General features: G+C 37.4%; 3 protein-coding genes across 4 annotated transcripts; 1 reads left to right on the top strand and 2 right to left on the bottom strand.

The window, feature by feature from the left end:
* Positions 1 to 754: 754 nt before the first annotated feature.
* On the bottom strand, positions 755 to 6,404 carry gtf2e1 (general transcription factor IIE, polypeptide 1, alpha). The gene is made up of 6 exons (XM_079358329.1): positions 6,189 to 6,404; positions 5,288 to 5,583; positions 5,021 to 5,178; positions 3,586 to 3,781; positions 3,056 to 3,288; positions 755 to 1,823 (listed from the first exon to the last, which is right to left on the bottom strand). Exons 2-6 carry the CDS (start codon positions 5,575 to 5,577, stop codon positions 1,369 to 1,371), a joined length of 1,332 nt encoding a protein of 443 aa, XP_079214455.1. The 5' UTR covers positions 5,578 to 5,583; positions 6,189 to 6,404; the 3' UTR covers positions 755 to 1,368.
* Positions 6,405 to 7,440: 1,036 nt separating this feature from the next.
* rabl3 (RAB, member of RAS oncogene family-like 3) lies at positions 7,441 to 15,077 on the top strand. 2 transcript variants are annotated; one of them, XM_079357176.1, is made up of 8 exons: positions 7,441 to 7,721; positions 7,999 to 8,090; positions 10,706 to 10,835; positions 10,912 to 11,026; positions 12,601 to 12,751; positions 13,948 to 14,019; positions 14,582 to 14,620; positions 14,775 to 15,077. In XM_079357176.1, exons 1-8 carry the CDS (start codon positions 7,676 to 7,678, stop codon positions 14,829 to 14,831), a joined length of 702 nt encoding a protein of 233 aa, XP_079213302.1. In that variant the 5' UTR covers positions 7,441 to 7,675; the 3' UTR covers positions 14,832 to 15,077. The 2 variants fall into 2 exon arrangements, with proteins under 2 accessions (XP_079213302.1, XP_079213301.1); XM_079357175.1 differs by having other exon boundaries at positions 12,598 to 12,751.
* Positions 15,078 to 15,166: 89 nt separating this feature from the next.
* LOC306832471 (granzyme B-like) lies at positions 15,167 to 19,159 on the bottom strand. Its single transcript, XM_079357177.1, has 4 exons — positions 16,980 to 19,159; positions 16,582 to 16,729; positions 16,069 to 16,207; positions 15,167 to 15,737 (listed from the first exon to the last, which is right to left on the bottom strand). Exons 1-4 carry the CDS (start codon positions 17,029 to 17,031, stop codon positions 15,456 to 15,458), a joined length of 621 nt encoding a protein of 206 aa, XP_079213303.1. The 5' UTR covers positions 17,032 to 19,159; the 3' UTR covers positions 15,167 to 15,455.
* Between the last annotated feature and the right edge of the window lie 77 nt (positions 19,160 to 19,236).

Raw genomic sequence — 19,236 nt, 5'->3', positions numbered from 1 at the left:
GACCAACACCTCTCACCGCAAAAACAGTTTCTTCCCCTCTGCTGTCAGCCTCATGAGCAATGTCCCCATTCCTAAATTCTACTGAATATATTAATAATTGCTTCTTATATTTTAACCCTTGTGTAATGTTCATATTGTTGTTACTCAGCCAGTGTTTGTGGGTCTGATGGACCCGTTGCATTTTGTGGCTTTTAATGCGAGGTAAAAAAAATTGTCGCATGTGATGTTGTGTCCACTGAGTCCCTGAGACATGTCGAGGACAACTCTCATTCCTTGGTTTTTCTCGGGGGCTCCTCCATCAGGTTTCTCTGTGTAGACTTGTAGGTTTCAAGCATATGAGGTTTTGCGTTTCTGCACCTTCGGTTCCCACACAAGGTTGCAACATTGTTTGTCAACACTGTCTGCTCTCATTTTCTAGCACATTTGACCCTCTGATGTTCTGTGTGTGGTACACAGAACATCAATTTCCACCCTTCTATTAGCCCCGGGTCCAGTGGACCCGGACATCTCATATGTAATAGAAATGTGTGTGTTAAATATGTATTCTGATATATGTTCTTCACAGAAAACGAGCCAAAGTCAGTGAGTCTCAGTTTAAAAAATTAATTGTATAATTTTTCTTTTTCATAAAAAATGAAAACGAGTCCCACAGACCCGAACACCACACAAGGGTTAAGTTCTTGTTAACCGTTGTACCAATAGACCAAGACAAATTTCTTGTACTGTAAGTGTAAATGTATTTGGCAATAAAAAAAAATAAAATAAAAGATTTCAAACACATTTTTCATTTTTAAACATCTTTATTTATGATTTTTTTTATTAAGATCTTGAATCTTTATTTTAAACTGTGTTTGAACAATGTATTTTTTTTAACATCTTTAAGTCACTCAGCTCACATTCACGCTCAAATTGTAGGTTTCTCTAACCTAAAATCATTTAACTACTAGTCCTCCATAATCCAGTAACTAAGCAGCGAACAGACTCAGAAATTACCAAAGTCAACGCTTACATTGTAAGCCAAAAGTTATACAGTACAACAGTTTTCTGCCCGCTGGAAAAAAAAAAAAGGCAGCAACTTAGCAACAAAGTAAAGCTCGTCATCTACTTTTGGTCTGTTGACAAAAAGGAAAAATACTGATAGAACATTTAAAAAGGTATGATCAGGTGTTGAACACTGTCACAGCATGTCCTTGGTTTTGTAATGAAAAGCATGTATACTGTAAAAACATGTTGAGCAGCATGTTTTGTCACTGTACTGTGTACAAACACGTCCTCAGATATTACCAATGACAGAGGGAAAGTAGAAGTCCACTCGTGTGAATTCAAAGGAAATTCATCAAATATACTTTGTTGTGTATGTCCGTGTATTCAGAAGTACATATCCTGGAAGAGGTTTCGTCCCATTTCGATGTAGGCCTCCTTCTCTTGCGCAGACATCTGCTCCACTAGCTCTGGCCTCTGGCTGACCTCTCGGTATGAGAACGGTCGGCCCCCCACCGTCACCATCGGCTCATCCCCCACCTCTTCGAACTCACCATCGTCCTCTTCGTCCTCCTCGTCAGCCCGATTATAAGCAAGAGTGGCGGTGGGAGGAGCAGAGGGAGAGCCATCGTCTGATTCGCTTGTGTCACTGTCAGAGTCACTAGCATTTCCTGTGGTGGAGGTGAGTCCCCTGGTAGCAACGCTTGCTCCACCTCCGACTGCTGCTGCCACACCCCTTTTCTCATGAATGAGCAAAGCACGCATAACTTCCTCATTTTCATCTGTCTGACCAATCCCATGACCAGCCTCTCCATCCATGGATTTGTTAACTATGTCTCCACCTGTCAAAACAAAAACATATCAATAAATATTCAAAAATTTAAATGAATTGATGGACTACTTCCTAGCTAGGTAGCATTAGCTTGTGAAAGACCACTAAAGTTTTGAACCGAGTTCAGGGTGAGATTTCGGCAGCGGCGGTGGGGGTTGGGTTGGGTTGAGCACCTAACTGCATTCTGAATCTGTTTTTAAGAACCAATTTGTTTTATTTTAGTTATGATTAATCTTTTTTTTTAAAAGTTTTCAGTTGACAGACACACTCGGACCTGTCTGCACGCACACTGAGTGATGATAGAGTACACTGCAAGGAAACAACTGCCAACGGTTACTGGGACTGCAGGTGGAAAATAGCACAAGTGCTACAACCTGGTACAATGCATCTCTCCTTTTTGAGGCTAATGTATATTGTACACTGCCCCTGTTCAAATAAATAAAATAAACTACTGAACACGCCGTGGCTCCATGCAAGGCAACAAAACTCCTGTTTTTTTTGTTTTTTTTTAAAGTCCAGATGCTGTGATCTCATCGGTTAAATGGTTTTACGTACATTGTTCAAACACTAGCATTACGTGCTCCACCGCTAGCTCCCACAGCTTGAGCGTCGCCAAAACCTGCACTTTTCTGTTTCTGATTGGCTAGTAACATTTGTTCGTTTGAGAAGCTGAGAGCTGCGTTACTCGCAGAACATTGGTTGGTTAACTGCAACTTCATTAAGCACATGCACAACAAATTCCCATGTGTATTTATTTTATTTTTTTACTCACGCCTAAAATCTGGTATGTCACATTACTTTAAGCTCTGTGGTCATTTCTTTCCCTGAGAAGTATAAGTAGTGTTGTGTGAGCTTGTGAACAGCTTGAAATACCTCAGACTTGAGAGCACTGTTGTGATCATGGGATAAGCAATTTATTTATTTTTTTCTCACTAGCGACCACTGACGGCATTAGTCGCTATGTAGTGAGGCCATCAAGAGTAAGTAATCCTATTCATAAACATTCATACGCAGCAGACAAAGCAGCCGAAACCCCCAAACGTTTGGTTCAGAGAGGACAACTCCACTACGAAGCTACAGCCACCCCGGAATAAATGATCATGGACTTTAAACCGCAATCTGATCCAACTGAACATAACACCATCTTAATTCAATTCAACTGAAACAAAAACAGAATGATTATTTCGGCTGTAAAAAATATGTTTGGTTGTTGGCAAACCTTTTTAAGAAACATTTACTTACGGTTCTTGAGGATGTCAGGCTCGCTGTAAGCACCCTGCACAGTGCTCTCAGTTAACCAAACAGGCCTTTCTTTGGGAGTCTTGCTCTCATTAGCCTGCTTCTGCAGTTCCTCCTGCTCCTCCATGCTGATAACCACATTCTGGGTGTACATATCAGCATAGGATGAGCCTTTGTTTGACCAGGCTTCGCGGTGTGGGCCACTTGCAGAGTTTGATGCCGCAGAACGTTCACGACTGGTGGAAAGACAAAACCATTTGCCGCAAAAGATCATCATCATCATCAGCAGCAGCAGCAGGTGTAAGTTTCAAAGAGTATTATGACTGTTTATAATCTACTTAAAAGTTTAAACTCCTCCTGTAACTAAAGAGAAAAACATAACTTTGTTGACAGAAAGACAATATATCTATGCAATATCACGCAGGCCATTACTGCTACTGTTTACAGATAATTTCCGTCACAATCTTAGCGGGGGAAGCTGTGCTGTATGTGATGCTGACTGTGGAGGAGGAGTGTTGTCAGCTGAAGCTCACCTCTGTTTGAGGGCAGGGATCTCAGAAGGCTCAGGCTCCAACAAGTCATGGGACAAGTTTACGTCTTCAGTCTCACGTAGTAGTGCATAGATGGGTTCAATCTGTTCATTGAAGCGTGCCACTTGTGTCCTAGCATCAGGACAAACAGATTCATCCTCTTCTACTTCTGTCTGGCAGAATGTGCAGCAAAATGTACCTGTTGGTTGTAGAGAAGAATTGATCAATTAGAGAGAGGTTCAGCTTTTTTAAATTACTGTCCATTCAAATTACATTAGCTCTATTGAACTTATTTTAGCTCTTAACAACTCTTTAGCAACTTTTCCACTAACCCCACAGTTACTGGTGTTATAGCTAACCAGTTCACTGCCATGGGTTCCTCAATCTTTCTCACGGTGTGTCAGATGTAAAGATATGTTGATTCTTTCTTAAATGCACAGAACATAAAATCTGCAGCCAGCGGGCTTTCAATCAAAACAATTACAAAAGATGATGTCGAAGCTGGTGGGGAATCATGGGAGGGATTCTCTCTGCTTTCGTGTCTGTCATGGCGGCTCATCATGGCAGACAGGACACGTCCCCTTACAACTATACTGTTACAGAGTTCTCTGGCTTTGATATATTTGAGGTAAAGAAAGTACGAAACAGAAAAAACAATATATCACAGATTTAGTCAAATTCAATTAAATTACATATTTTAATGTAAACATTGTTATACAATTCTACATATTATATATTTAAGTGGGAGAATTTTGTATAATAAATGGAGAATATTTGTCATTTGTGGAAAATGCTTATTAAACTGAAAATGCCAATCAGCACCACAGAAACCCAAACTTGATTAGCTATTGTATCAAGTCCTGGCTAGCTGCTGCAAGCTTATGGTGCCTTGTTTTCTAAAAGCCTACCTGCTATCCTATTCCTAACTAATTGGCAGGAGTTATGCCGTTTCTAATTCTTCAAAGAGGACAATAAGTCATTCAAAATCTCATTTCAATCAGTGAAATTGTCAGTGAAATAAAGTTAGATAAATAAAAAAAATCACACTATGTTGTAACTTGTTTAGATTGTCTTTAGTCCAACAACAACAATTTCTTAGAGTTACAGCCAAGATTTTTGAGCTACAGCCGTGGCTAGTGCCAAGTGGTTGTGTTACTTGGGCGACGCATCATTTAACATGCACTGTGGGCCTTAATCAATTAACAGTTTCATCGACTAGTATAAATGGCGCAGACCAGCGGCACATCCCATGTGGATACTAAAACTCACTGTTGCCTACAGATTCTGCATTTTGACGCAGATGTCTGCTTGCTGAGATAAATATAATGCACATTCTTTGCTGAAATTTGAACAATCATGCCAGGATTCGTTGTTAAATTCAGACATGTTAGAGGCAGTCATTACCAGTGCGCTACGTATCATTTTGGTCAACAATTACCAGTAATGGGATCAAACAGCTGGTTGGCTTCGAGGTCAGTGAAGGTGGAGTGGCAGCAGGGGCATCTGAAGGAGGCACGATTGGTGGAGTCCCGCTCATCCGTCTCAATGCGCCGTCGCATGTGATCCAATTTATACTTGACCACATTTACCAGCACCCTAAAAATAAAAATAAATAAATAAAAAATCAGCATTGTAAAGCACAGTTGTGTACAAACTAGTGAAGATACATATATTGAGTATGCCATTAAATTCAACAGAAAAAGACCTGTAGTTGATGAAGTAGTAGTTGTGTCTTGTTGTCTTGCCATCTGGTGCTGTCTCCACTCTCATCCGACACTTTACAAATTTGTCAGACTTCAGGGTATTCAGTACCGAGCGAAGCTGTTTACGATCAAACTTGAGCAGCTCCAGCATGTCTTCTTCTCGTACACAGGGATTTCTGATAAGCACATCAAGCGCCAAGGCGTGTTCAACTCCATAGAAACCCCTTACAACCTGCTTGGCTAGCCGCTTCAGTGCTGCTGGGACCTCAGTCAGAAGTTCTGGTTCTATCATGGTGTGCTGTGGAGAGAGAGGAAAACAACACAGGCATAAAAAGCAAGACAATGGCCAGACACATTGTAAGGGACTAACGCTACAGGGTTATCAATGGTTTTAAATATACATTTTCAACCTTTATACTTAGTATAATGAAACATGTTAATGAGGCTTTTATTGTTTTTTGTGTTGTTACTAAGAACCTACGAGTGGGCTGCGAGCTGCTGTATTGTATTAATACTTGAATTATGCATTTTAATCATTCGAATTATGCGTTTTGTTAACTGTGGGCAGAGTTCACTAAGTGTTGCTCCTTCTCATTAAAAATGTGCCGTTTTTAGGCTCTACAAATATAATGAACTTACAAATAAAGTTACCCGTTTAACCATTATAATCTCTTTGTAGCTGTATTAGCTTCTTAGCCTGGTGCTACATCATCATACAGCAGTGTTCATCTCGTTAAATTATTTAACTCAGCAGCCGTACCGTGAGTGTTGCTGCTGTCTGGAGTAATCTTCAGCTCTAACATATCACATCTGAAGTAATGAAGCCTCACGGAGCAGATAAACTTAGTGTCATCGTTCCCGTAAGTTTGCAGAAAACTCGTTAGCATGGTAACGTCAACTTACCTGATACTTTAAACTTTATATTCCACTGATACGAAAAATAAGCTTTTTCATGTCATTTTAGTGTCCTAAAGAATCAAAGCTAAATCTACCTTGACGTTATAAACTTCTGCTTCTTTTGCCTGCTTTGTAACTAGCACACTGCATCGCTTTTAAGACTATAACCCCGGAAATAAATCATAACCTCACGACTTCTATTTCCTGTTGCTTCCCCCCCCCCCTCCCTTCTTCTTCTCTAAGGTATAACAAATTGGCTCATTTCCGCCACCTGCTGGTGAGGAGTGTGGATAAAATATCTCATATGTGCTACTTTCTTTAAATAATAATAAAGAAAATACATATACAGTGCTAAACACATGTATTGGACCACTCATAAAACACTAATATTTAAAACATCTTTCAAAAACTTAAAATGTGATTGTTATTCATTGGAAAAATAAAAACCTGAAACAACTCAATAGTACTTTTGGCCCACATAATAACCAAATACACGTTTTCTTTTGAATGGCCTGATTTGGCCTTGATAACAGCTTGGGATTGTTTCAATAAACTTTTCGACAGTCTCCTTTGTTATGGAGCTTCAATCAGCTGTTCCCACAGAGATTTAGATAAAACGTTTGTGGGATCAATCTTTGAATCTACTAAATCCAAAATGTGTTCAATAGGACATAAATTGGGACTTTGACTTGGCCAGTCCATCAGTGCCAGAACTCCAGATTCCTTTTTCTTGGTCAAATAGTCTCTGCACAGCTTTAAAGTTTGTTTGTGGGCATTGTCTTGTTGCTATATGAACCTAATTTCAAACTGACCCTGCCCCTCCTTACACACAGTTTTGAGCTGGGCTTCTATGAGAAGCCAGAAATTAATTGAGCATAACATTGAACCACTAAAACATCGTTTTTCTGTTTAGGAATGTATGTTTAAAAAATATATTTTTTATAATAATAATAATTATTATTATATTCTAGCATTAAAAAGCATCAGTTTACGAGCTTCTACATATTGATGTATAACCATTACATAAATGATTTTGGTCATTACCAAGAGAGCTGTTACCAGTCCTGTTAATTTAGGGCAGCTGCGGCGTCAGTGGTGGTTTAATACATTTGTTAAACACTGTATTCAATCTTCTCAATCAACTTAGTTTGTCTAAGGCACAGATATATATAAACACATCTATGGTCTAAGGTACTGAAATGAAATCCCACATTTCTCATTTTCTGAGTTATTTTTCTTCTTCTACGATGATGATTTGAGTAGTTGCATTACTGCCACCCACAGGCTTTTAAGATACAAAGGTTTTAAAAGAAAATAATTGAACTGTGGACACGACTCAGAAGCTACTAATTGTAAAGATAGTTTGATGGATTGTAATTTTGTGTTCCGCTTCCTAAATTGAATGGTATTTTTACGAACCAATCATCATCGAAACAAATTGTAGGAAGACGGGCTTTTCTTTGTTTACTTCCGGTATACTTCCTGCCCATGAAATGGCTTCTCTTGACAGGGTGAAAGTGTTAGTTTTGGGAGACTCCGGTGAGCTAAGTGCACTGTTTAATTACTGAAATTAATGTCTGCTTATTTGTAAAGCTTTATCGGAATTTTAAGCGTTGCTTATGTATAAATCATTAGGGCATTGTTATTCGATATTAACATTTACATTGGACACTGGGACCCAGCTTTCTGTGATGCATTTACGTTTAAGATTACTGCATTAGTGCCTCATGTCATATATCAAAGTGAAACACCATCTTGTTGACAATTTAGTTTCCCCCAAATATTCAATCATTGACCCATGTCTTGTCTTTTGCAGGGGTTGGCAAGTCTTCCTTGGTCCACCTGCTCTGTCAGAACCAGGTGTTGGGAAATCCTTCATGGACTGTTGGTTGCTCCGTGGATGTCCGGGTGAGCAGATAAAAGAGATTTTATTTTGAGGAGCCATAAAGTGATCCCATTATCCTTTAAAATAGCACACTTCAGTCAACCAGCTGTAAGATACACGTTCGTTCTGGATGAAATTCACGAACAATACCAGGGTCAACAAATCTTTTACTCAAATTAGAGGACATGAGAACAGAAATTCTCTGTCTTGTTAAGGTCATAACGATGCATCAGTATTATATTGTGTCTTTTTTCTAGTTTGAAACCTCTTCCGTTTAGTATTTCTATGAAAAAGTGCTTAAGTTGCGTATTCTGAGAATATTGGAGGAAAGTAGATTATACTTTAAACTAAATTAACCAAAGAATGCAAACATCTTATTTGAATAAAATCATGTATGCAGTTCAGCCCTTTGGCATATCAAAAAGCAGTTGTATTGCTGAGCCACGTTGGGGTAGAGACATGGTTATGACAGGCTGGTGTATATTGAAATGCCAGTGATTAAAAAAACAAACTTTGACTAACTAATTTAATAACAGAATAAAGGTTGCCGTAAAAAAAAGGAAGATAGTGGCTCAATCTCATTTCCCTTATTTGCACCGAGTGTCCTCCGAGTTGTCTCCTCCTCTTGCGTCTTAGTCCCGCCCACCAGAGATGCACGGAGGAAACGAAGCCGAGGAGAGAGGACAGAGGAAATCAGCTTTAAGACACATGAGACGTCGTTTCCTTGACAGCGTCACATGACGCGACATCAGCTGATCACGTTCAGCTGTCAATTTGCCGAACAGCTGTTTATGTCCACACAAACACGCACTGTATTATTTCTCATCAAACACACACACTGTATTATTTCTAATCAAACACACAGTTACAGTGTTTAGTGTCTTTACCTGATAAAACACCTGAAGAACAACCTGCAGTCTGTTTCAAACCAAAATGACAGTTTCTACTGACTAAAAGATTTCATTTTGAATTGTCTATAATTATTGATTATTATTAAACAGTTTTGACTTAACGTAGCCTGTATTTAGACAACGAACTCGGTATTTTATAAACAGATATTTATGTGTCAGGATACTGAAAATGATTGATTAGAATCTAAATGATGAAACGTTCAGAAGATAAATAAGTGAGAATATAAAACGGACTCCTCTTCGTCAGACTCTTTTTAATCGCAGCTCATCACAGAGCGACTCTTTACAAACTCACTGACGTTCATCAGATGTTTAAATGTCAGACGCTCCGTTTAGCCTCTTTTTAATGTCCGTCTTTTCTCCCGTATTAAACTCTGCTCATGTTGAGAAGTTTCACTGAAGTCTGATCCTGTGCAGCGTCCAATCAGTGAGTGATATACAAGAAGGGGGCGTGTCTGTCAGTGAAAAGACTTCCGTGAAGTCGGCTCTCGTGTCTCCTCGGTCATCGCTCCTCGGATCAGCCTCCTCTCTCCTCGATCCTCTCTCCTCAGTTCGCTATTAGAGCTTTGGGACGATCCTCAACATGGCGGCTTTGGAACTACTTCCGGTTCGGCCGAGGACCGAGGACCGAGGAGACTGCAAATAAGACACTTGGGATGTACCCAGTGAGGCATGGAGTATGGTTTCATAAAGGACGTTATCTCCAATTTTAGCCAGAGGGGGGCAGAGTTGAGTGATTACTGTGTCTTGGAGAACCCCATTGCCTGCTGTATGCCAATGACCTGGCATTAGCCGCCTTATAGTCATCTTTTAAAATAGGAGGTCTGGGACCGCCGTCCTTTGTGGGGCTCAATACATGTTTTTTGACAATTACTGTTTTTTTGGTTTTTGTTTTTGTTTTGTTTTGTTTTATTTTATTTTACCTCAAACCAAATCTAAGATAATGGTGTCTAGCTATTTCTTTTTTACAATTAGGATCCAAATTGGCACATTTTTCTGGGGAAAAAATATTTTTTAGTAGAGATACAATCTTTATAAATGATTCTGCCTGTCATAGATTGGGGTACACTCAATATGCATTCTGTTTGAATGTATCATCACCTTCTTACAGATTTTAATGATACGTTTTAGTTTTTATTTCAAGCCGAGATACAATATGTGATGTGATCCTGAAGAATTGCCTCCAATAAACATAAGGTCATGTAAATCATGTTATCGGATTAATTGTGTAACCAGAAACTTTCCTCTCAATCAAGAACCAACATTTGTATTTCTTAAAGTAATTAGTTACTAAACACACATTTTAAAAAGGAACATTTTGATCACAATTAATAATTGAAGTTCAGGGATTAAAGCTGATTCAAACAGTGAATCATTTGATTGCCCTAATCTATATTTCAATAATCAATCAATCTTTATTTGTATAGCGTCAATTCATAACAGATGTTATCTCGAGACACTTTACAAAAGCAGGTAAAGGACCTTACTGTTTGTCTGTTAACATTAACAAAAGAGCAGGTAACAAGACCATGCTCATCATTATGTTTACAAAAAGCAGGTAAAGGACCTTACTTATAATAAGTAAAGTTGTTTTAAGTACCTCTGAAATGAATGCTGTTCTGATACATACCATACTTTAGAATATATAAATCACTTCCTCACTCACATGTTTGAAATGCTTAGAGCTTTAAAATCATTAGAACTGTTAATATGTTTTTTGCCTGCAGGTTCAAGACTATAAAGAGGGAACCCCAGAGGAGAAGACCTACTACATTGAACTCTGGGATGTTGGAGGATCTGTTGGTATTGCTAGCAGTGTCAAAAGCACCAGAGCTGTATTTTACAATTCAGTAAATGGTAAATAAATAAATAAAAAACTTAGATCGCTGTTATTCAGTTTTGACATACGGTAAAAAAAAATGTCTCTTTTCAGGAATAATGTTGGTACATGATTTAACCAATAAGAAATCCTCTCAGAATCTCTACCGTTGGTCCCTGGAAGCATTAAACAAGGATTTGTCTCCAACCGGAGTCATTGTGTCAAATGGGTAAGTTGTTTTATGATTAATTCCAGATATAAAATCCTTCACAACAAAGTTTAATTCCTGGCATAAAGCAAACAAGAGCTACACACATTTTTAGTTTGATGTATTCTGAATGTATATTGGTGTAAACTTTATAGTTTTGGGTTTTATATTTTTTTTGTATCTTAAATCATGTTACTGAATGTAATATACAGTGGGTACGGAACGTACTCAGACCCTTTTACATTTTTCACTCTTTGTTTCATTGCAGCCATTTGCTGAAATCAAAAAACTTCATTTTATTTCTCATTAATGTACACTCAGCACCCATCTTGACAGAAAAAAACAGAAATGTAGAATTGTTTTGCTAATTAATTAAAAAAGAAAAACTGAAATATCACATGGTCATAAGTATTCAGACCCTTTGCTCTGACACTCATATTTAACTCACATGCTATCTATTTCTTCTGATCCTCATTGAGACGGTTCTGCTTCTTTATTGGAGTCCAGCTGTGTTTAATTAAACTGATTGGACTTGGTTAGGAAAGGCACACACCTGTCTTTATAAGACCTTACAGCTCACAGTGCATGGCAGAGCAAATGAGAATCATGAGGTTGAAGAACTGTCCAAGGAGCTCAGAGACAGAATTGTGGCAAGGCACAGATCTGACCAAGGTTATGAAAGAATTTCTGCAGCACGGAAGGTTCCTAAGAGCACAGTGGCTTCCATAATCCTTAAATGGAAGAAGTTTGGGACGACCAGAACTCTTCCTAAACATGACCGTCCAGCCAAACTGAGCAATCATGGGAGAAGAGCCTTGATGAGAGAGGTAAAGAAGAACCCAACGATCACCTTGTGGCTTAGCTCCAGAGATGCAGTAGGGAGATGGGAGAAAGTTCCACAGGTCAACTATCAATGCAGCCCTCCACAGTCAGGACTTTATGGCAGGACTTTATGGCAGAGTGGCCAGACGGAAACCTTTCCTCAGTGCAAGACATATGAAAGCCTGCATAGCGTTTGCCAAAAACCAAATGAAGGACTCGTTTGCCATCCAACCTGACAGAATTGGCAGAGGATCCCCAAATCCAAATCCAGGCGTGATCAGCTTGTTGCATCATTCATAAGAAGACTTGTGGCTGTATGAGCTCAAAAGAGTGCTTCTACTCTATACCGAGCAAAGGGTTTGACTACTTATGACCATGTGATATTTCAGTTTTTCTTTTCTAATAAATTTGCAGAAACTTCTACATTTAGTTTTTTTTCTGTCAAGATGGAGTGCTGAGTGTACATTTAAAGAGAAATCAAATTAATGTTTTTGATTTTAGCAAATGGCTGCAATGAAACATTTAAAGTGACTCATTTAAAGGGTTCTGAATACTTTCTGTACTTACTGTATGTTATTACAGCTACAAGGCCCTACATAAGTGTCATGCTCTGTACTGGAACTAAGTTAAAACACTTCAAATAGAATACATTGAAATTAGTTTTATTTGTTTTGAAAGGGCAGAAGATGTACATCCACAAAGTTGTCGGTGTGAAATGTATATCTTTATCTTCTCAGTGGTAAAGTACCAGTAATAATCTTTACTCCTAGCAGTGACTATGATAGAGAACAGTTTGCTGAAAACCCAGTTCCTTTGCTGCTGATTGGCACTAAGTTTGACCAGATCCCCGAGACCAAACGCAATGACGTTCTCACTCGGACCGCCTTCCTGTCTGAAGACTTCAATGCTGAGGAGATTAATCTTGTAAGACAACATGCTCATTCTTAATTGATCTATTTATCCATTTATTTGTCTGTTAACATAACATTGCTTAAGTTTTCAAAAATAATCTCTAACTTATCTTAACCAAGACAACTTTTGTTTTTGGTATTTGACAGGTCAAATGTACTAAACCTACTGTCTACATAATAGAACAGAGCAAACTTAGAAATGTGTATATATTATGGTCCAGATTTGTTTGCCATGATTGAATTATCTTCATGGTTGAATGGACATGTTCTCTTCAGGCAATAATGTTTCTGTTTTGTCCATTCTAGTTAAACCCACTTTGGTCGTTGGACTTTTAGAAAAGTGCAAGAACAATAAAGTCAACTCAAAACTGTTTCACAATAGCTCCAATCAGACAGGCAACATGGTTTCCAGTTAATGCCATCCTGAAACAGCACCTTTGTATTATACATCATGTCACAGTATTATTATGGTCTTAAAGTTCCTGTGTCTCTACAGAGAAGCGGGACACTTGAGGAGCTATGATCAAGGACAGGTCTTCACTGTCCATAATGGTTTAAATGTTTTGAAAAATCAAATAAACACTTCTCCTGCAGTCCAGGTCAAGGGAAGTCAGGTGGTGTAGTGAAAAATAGTAAAGTGCTAATTCTGATTAGGGATTCATGTCCAATAGTTATCAGGAGGTAAATAAATGCAGAAGTGGCATGACAAAGCATCGACGGTATTTTTAAGATGAAAATATGTAGCGTCAATTTTATGTTTCAGACAAAAATAGTCAAAATCAAATAGTGTTTCTAATTTGTTAATTTACACAATAGAGTCTCATGAGATATGTTTTCCTATCATGTCAGATGGATCAAGTTGTTTTAATTTGATGTATATGAAATTCTTGGGACATATTTTTAACTTGTGAATTTGCTTGATCTTAAAAAATATACATTAAAAAAGTGTTTTGCTAAAATTCAATCAAACATCTGTTAATAATCTGGCACACAAAAAATCTGAAGAAATGTAGAAAAAACCCTGTATTTTTCAGAATGTTCTTTTATGACCCCTTGTGGTGATATTCAAGAAAGACCATGGCCGATCACGGCATCAAAACTCAGATATGAACTCAAATCAAAATAAACACATGGAGTTGTTTGGTTTAAGTGGAATAAAGACTCACTTTATTTGACTGACGTTGCTGAAGTACTGTTTTCTTTGTGCAGGACTGCACCAACCCGAGATACCTCGCTGCAGGAACGTCGAATGCTGTGAAGCTGAGCAGGTTCTTTGACAAGGTAATAACTTCTGGCTCTGTATGTGGTTTGAACATAATCAGTTGCCTTGTAGTATGACAAAAACGGGATTCAGTAAAATCTGTTTGTGGAAATATACAATGACTGGTTGGTTAGGCAACAATCACCCCCCCACACACACTTTACATTAGAATTTACTTATACTCTTTGGTTTGAATCCACTAAGGGAAGCAGTAATATGCAAATGAATAGCAGACTAGTAACATGAGCCTCCTTCTACCAAGACATTTTTAGTAAATTGGAATGGTAAAATAAATGTTTGGGGTTTTTTTGGGGGGGGGGGGTTTGATCGTTACTTTTTCATATTGTTAAAATTAAAGTTTTATGTTTATCATTAAAAGACACTATGGTAAATGCAATTCTTTGGCACAATAAATTAAGACAGTATGTGTCAAACAGAACTGAAACAATTGTGTAATTTCCTGTTTACTTCATAACCTGGGGATATTTAATTTTTAACAGCTTGTCTTTTTAATCTTACAAAGCTTTCTCTTTATGGAAAATGAATGTTGTACTTTAAACAATCCCTCCTGTCTCTTAAAAGGTGATAGAAAAGAGATATTTCACAAGAGATCCCAGTCAGGTGGGTATTTCATCTGATCTTTATTTCACTTACAAAACAAAAACAATCTTTTGATGGATGGATATATTAACTTAAAACATCATGACATTGTTACTTGCACGTACTCGGCTCTTGAGCAGTTCTTTTAAACACATTGCTTTCACTTTCTCCACAGATGACGGGTTTCACAGACAGGAAACGGTTCAACTTCAAAAGTTTGCATTATGACTAACCTCTGTGGTCTGTGGTTGGAACTTTAACCTACATGCATTTTAACACCTGAACTAATTTACCGACATAACTAATTCCCATTATACTACACATTGTTTCCTAACGGATATGTATTGTATATGCAAGAGTTTTAAAAAATGTTTAATCTTTCTATATTAAGAATGAACGTTGTACATTAAATCATATCCATTAAGCATATTGACAGGAGAAAAGCAAAACTGAGAAATAAAGAGGTTTAAAAGCAAAACTACGTGCTGCACACTTGCCTATTGCTCCTTTAATAACCGAGAAAGGGCAATATTCTAAGCCTCAGAATAGAAGCTCTTGCAGAGTTCAACTATCCAGTCATCCGTTTCTCAATCCAGGGAATAAAAAATGAGAGTTTGGTAAAGACATGGGGATACTTGGGATTATTACAATCACTTTCCAGGGTGTAAGCTGTTATACCCTGCAGTTTGCTCTTGCAGATAAGTGGTCCCCCTGAATCCCCCTGAAAAAGGCAACAGGAAAATACTTGTTGGATTAGTCAGAAATACGGCAAATAAACTTGTTTGACATGAATAAAGAGGAAAATGTTTGGATGAATTTTGTCAAATTTAATGGTTGGATTCTAAATGTCTGATCTTTACAAACATTGTTTGATTACCTGGCAAACTCCTCCCTTCTTTTTGTCGAATGTAGTGCATATCATGTGTTGAACATTGAAGTATTCAGCCCAAAGGTATTTGCACTCAAAGCTAAATTGCGTCTTTTCAGTGGTCTCCTTTAGGACGTTTGAGGAAGGTCCCTTATTTTTTGTCATGCCCCATCCTGCAACATCACAGTTAATGTTGGCCCTGATTTCCTTGTCTCTCTTGGGTAGTCTGATGACTGCTACGTTCTTGTTCAGAGTGGCATTGTTATTTAACTGCAAAAGAGAAATGAGACCTTCTGAAATTACAGAACATTCTTGCATCAGATTTTTTTAAAGAGTATTTCCTGATCTAACTGAGCCATCAAACTTTTCATTGGCTTTAGAAAAAAAAAGCCTTTCATCTCCACACTCTCATGTGGGTCAGGTTTAGTGCAAAGGTGTTGCATCCTGCAGCTCTAGCTTTACATAAGACACAGAACACAAAACAGAAAGGGCAAAATCAAAAGCCTTAAATACATTGTCCAACTACTAACAGTAAATTAAATGAATTACAGTTATTTTTGTCTAAGTTTTAATTAAAAAAAAAAATACTGTTTTTGTTTACCTTAAGTAACATGATGTCATAATCGTACTCTCCAGTAAATCTCGGATGTGGATAGAACTCGGCCACTTGAATCCGTTGCTGACTTCTCTCTCTTTTGCTTATATCATGTGCTCCAAGCACTACTGTCATGTCATCCGATCTGACATACATAGACAAATGTACATATTTAGATATACACAAGAATAACACTTCATTCAGCACTTTGAAATGGACCTAGTATACAGACAAAAAAGATCCAATTAATTTATGTCCTTTAAATGTCTTTATAAAAATGTGAATTATTAAGAACAATATGAAGAAACGCCCTATCTCCAGACTATAACCAACTTACATATAACATGATAAATCAAATGTACAACCGGTTAGAATGAATATATTTTAGTTTAGGTAAAAGCTGTTTAAAATAATTCCCAAAATGATCTTTACAAAAGGTATGAAAGCAGTTATGTGAAGTTTGTGTACCACAAAAATCATGAAAATGTATGATACTTTGTAAACACAAGGTAAACTCACTTTTTGCAGTGTGCCGCAGTTAGAACAAAGTCTTCCCGAATGAGTGTCCCACCACATATATGATGTTTATCGATTTGGAGCGATACCATGTAGGGTCTAGAATGAGGTTTTGCAACCCTACCACCCACTATTCCACTTTCAGAGGACCCTAACATGAGGAGACGAGGTTAATATTGAAACATTACAAAATCCCAATTTATCAACAAATAAACAAGTATTACTGTTATTCAGGACAAGAGCCCCATTTGCAGATGTTTATTTCAAACTAAACCATAGACAGTAATTACAGAATCTATTTGAAAATAGAATAATAACAACCATGTCTCCTTTTAAAACTACACACATATTGTCCTGTCTTTTAATGCAATGCTTTCCAAATAAATGTGAATTCATCTTACCAGTTAGAGAGAGCAGCTGAAAGAAACTTAAAAAGCAGTATGTGATTTTCATGATTGCTGAACAAAAGATGAGCTATTTGATACTCTACCTACAACCTATTGTAGCTAAAAGGAAACTGGGTGGGCAGGAACATAAATCAACCAATGTGGGAAATCACACCTTTTTTGTAGCACGTAAGAGATGCTTGTTATTCCTTTGGTGAGTGTTCATTTTTCAATGATGAATAATCTAAATGTACGACAGACAAAAAGCAGGTATTAATATTCGTAAAACACACTTAATGTAAAAAATGTCCTGCAAATCAGATAGCATTTTAACTGGTGCTGTTTGCATGTATTTGAGTTAGGTAATATGTTCATTGGATCACTTTAATTGTCTTTGTAAGTTTTCTGTACCTTTGCTGATTGTCTCTTCATTCAAAAAGGAAAGCCTATTTGGTATTCTCTGTTTTGAAAAGAGACAAACTGAGAAAGATTTTGTGAGCAATACTTTCTTGACTTTCTACAGTGATATAACGCAATCCCATGATATGATACTATCTCTTGTTCCATTGTTTCTCAATGTTTAAAAAAAGAATAGAAAATTGAAGACTTAGGAAAAAAACAATATATGAAGCACTATTCAAGCTCAAGTCCATTTATTATTTACCATTGGATTGAAAAGGATGTAATGTATGAGATGGGTCAAATGAGCTAAAAGTCCATTTTAGAAAATGAAACAATTAAACCAGATGAATCTCTAAACGTAACAGTGGGACAAGATTCTCAGCTTCAAATTGCTCCAAATGGCCAGATATCTGTAAGGCTTGGATGAGAGTCTGATAAAAAAACATATTCCTTTATATAAAGGAATTATTTTACTTTGAGCTTAGCGTGGATAAAATAAAGTGCATCAGCATTTTTTTTTTTTTTTGAATTCACATTGCTCATATCTGTAGTGTTTGATTTTCTAGTGATTAATAGATGGATGGATAGATAGATAGATACTTTATTGATCCCGAGGGAAATTCAAGTTTTTTTTTGTTGTTGTTGCAAACAGTATTACTGTTCCTCCATAGAAGGGATACAATTCACATAATGTCTCCTTACTACAAGCTGACTATATCTTATTGTTCTGACAGCCTGCTTGCTGTAAGTGACTGTTTTTACAGCGGGCTCTTGAGTGTGTGTTTGTCTGAATAGCAAGTTTTTAAACAGTAGAGAATGGCTGTTTGTAATGTAACTATTTTGTAACCAGCAGGGGGCAGTGTTGGGGTGATTTTCAGGGGAATTTGTGGGGAGTTCCAAAGAATTTGACAACTACATATTCCGCTCCACTTAAGAGTTTTATTCCATACTTTGTTCCATACTAAGTTTACATGTTACATTTTTATTTACCTATTGTCACCTATTTTAATGTTTGTGCTCTAATTTCCCCTTCAGAAAACACTTGGTAAGACTTGCAAGTCATGCTTACTCTGCTTTCGTGCTGATTAGTGCAAAGTGCTCTTTGTACACTTTGGCTCTTCCCCTCTCCACCTTCTTTTCACTCTGCACTTACATGTTAACCAGCAACCATTGTAAAGAGACAGGTAGCGTGCAAAGGCACACCTAAACAACGCCCCTTTTTGAAGGATGGCGATAACATCAGACAGATGATGTAATCCCTGGAATTTTACCCTCAGTTTTAACTTGCCTTACCTTAGGAAGCCCCCTATGATAACTGTCACACTGGTGTAAAATGAAATAAGTTGGATCCTCTTTCAAATAAATGAATAAAAAGAAAATAGATGTTGTAGAACTGTAAGGGGTTAATTAAATTATGTTGATTTATATAGAAAATGGCATACTGTGATATGTTAAAATGTGCAGAGCCTGGTTTAGTTAACTTCTTTATAATATAAAACAAATGATTGGCTTTATTAATGTAAGGGCGACAAATCTAAAGGCATCGATTAAAGCTGCTGTATGGACTTTTTTACCATTTTCTCGAAAGAATGACTCTTGAAACATGCTTGGCTATAACAGCTTCCTTTGCAGGGCTTGGACTTATTTTTTTTAATCAGGAGGGGTTCAGCTAAAGCTCCATTCCTATATTTTGCTCTTCGAAAAAAACATGCTTGCACTACTTGAGCTGTTTTTGCTTTCATTTCTAACAGATGTTTTCTCACTTTCCTAATAATGTGCCATTGGACTCTGTTCGGGAAAGATAACTCATCTTGCAAAGAGTCTTTGATTTGATGGCAATTATAACTTTGATCTGAGACATTATCTGCAT

The sequence above is a fragment of the Symphodus melops genome (assembly GCF_947650265.1).
Source record: "Symphodus melops genome assembly, chromosome: 12".
Taxonomy (NCBI): domain Eukaryota; kingdom Metazoa; phylum Chordata; class Actinopteri; order Labriformes; family Labridae; genus Symphodus; species Symphodus melops.
Note: the sequence above shows the minus strand (reverse complement) of the source record. Positions and strands in the feature narration are given on the sequence as shown.

Coding starts and splice junctions, on each gene's coding strand:
- gtf2e1 (XM_079358329.1), bottom strand. CDS start 5,577: ATGATAGAACCAGAACTTCTGACTGAGGTCCCAGCAGCACTGAAGCGG. Junction 5,179..5,287: donor TACTACTTCATCAACTACAG/GTCTTTTTCTGT, acceptor TTTTATTTTTAG/GGTGCTGGTAAATGTGGTCA. Junction 3,289..3,585: donor ATCCCTGCCCTCAAACAGAG/GTGAGCTTCAGC, acceptor TCTTTCCACCAG/TCGTGAACGTTCTGCGGCAT.
- rabl3 (XM_079357175.1), top strand. CDS start 7,676: ATGGCTTCTCTTGACAGGGTGAAAGTGTTAGTTTTGGGAGACTCCG. Junction 10,836..10,911: donor ATTTTACAATTCAGTAAATG/GTAAATAAATAA, acceptor GTCTCTTTTCAG/GAATAATGTTGGTACATGAT. Junction 14,020..14,581: donor TGAGCAGGTTCTTTGACAAG/GTAATAACTTCT, acceptor GTCTCTTAAAAG/GTGATAGAAAAGAGATATTT.
- LOC306832471 (XM_079357177.1), bottom strand. CDS start 17,031: ATGAAAATCACATACTGCTTTTTAAGTTTCTTTCAGCTGCTCTCTCTA. Junction 16,208..16,581: donor ACTGCGGCACACTGCAAAAA/GTGAGTTTACCT, acceptor TATGTATGTCAG/ATCGGATGACATGACAGTAG. Junction 15,738..16,068: donor ATGACATCATGTTACTTAAG/GTAAACAAAAAC, acceptor TCTCTTTTGCAG/TTAAATAACAATGCCACTCT.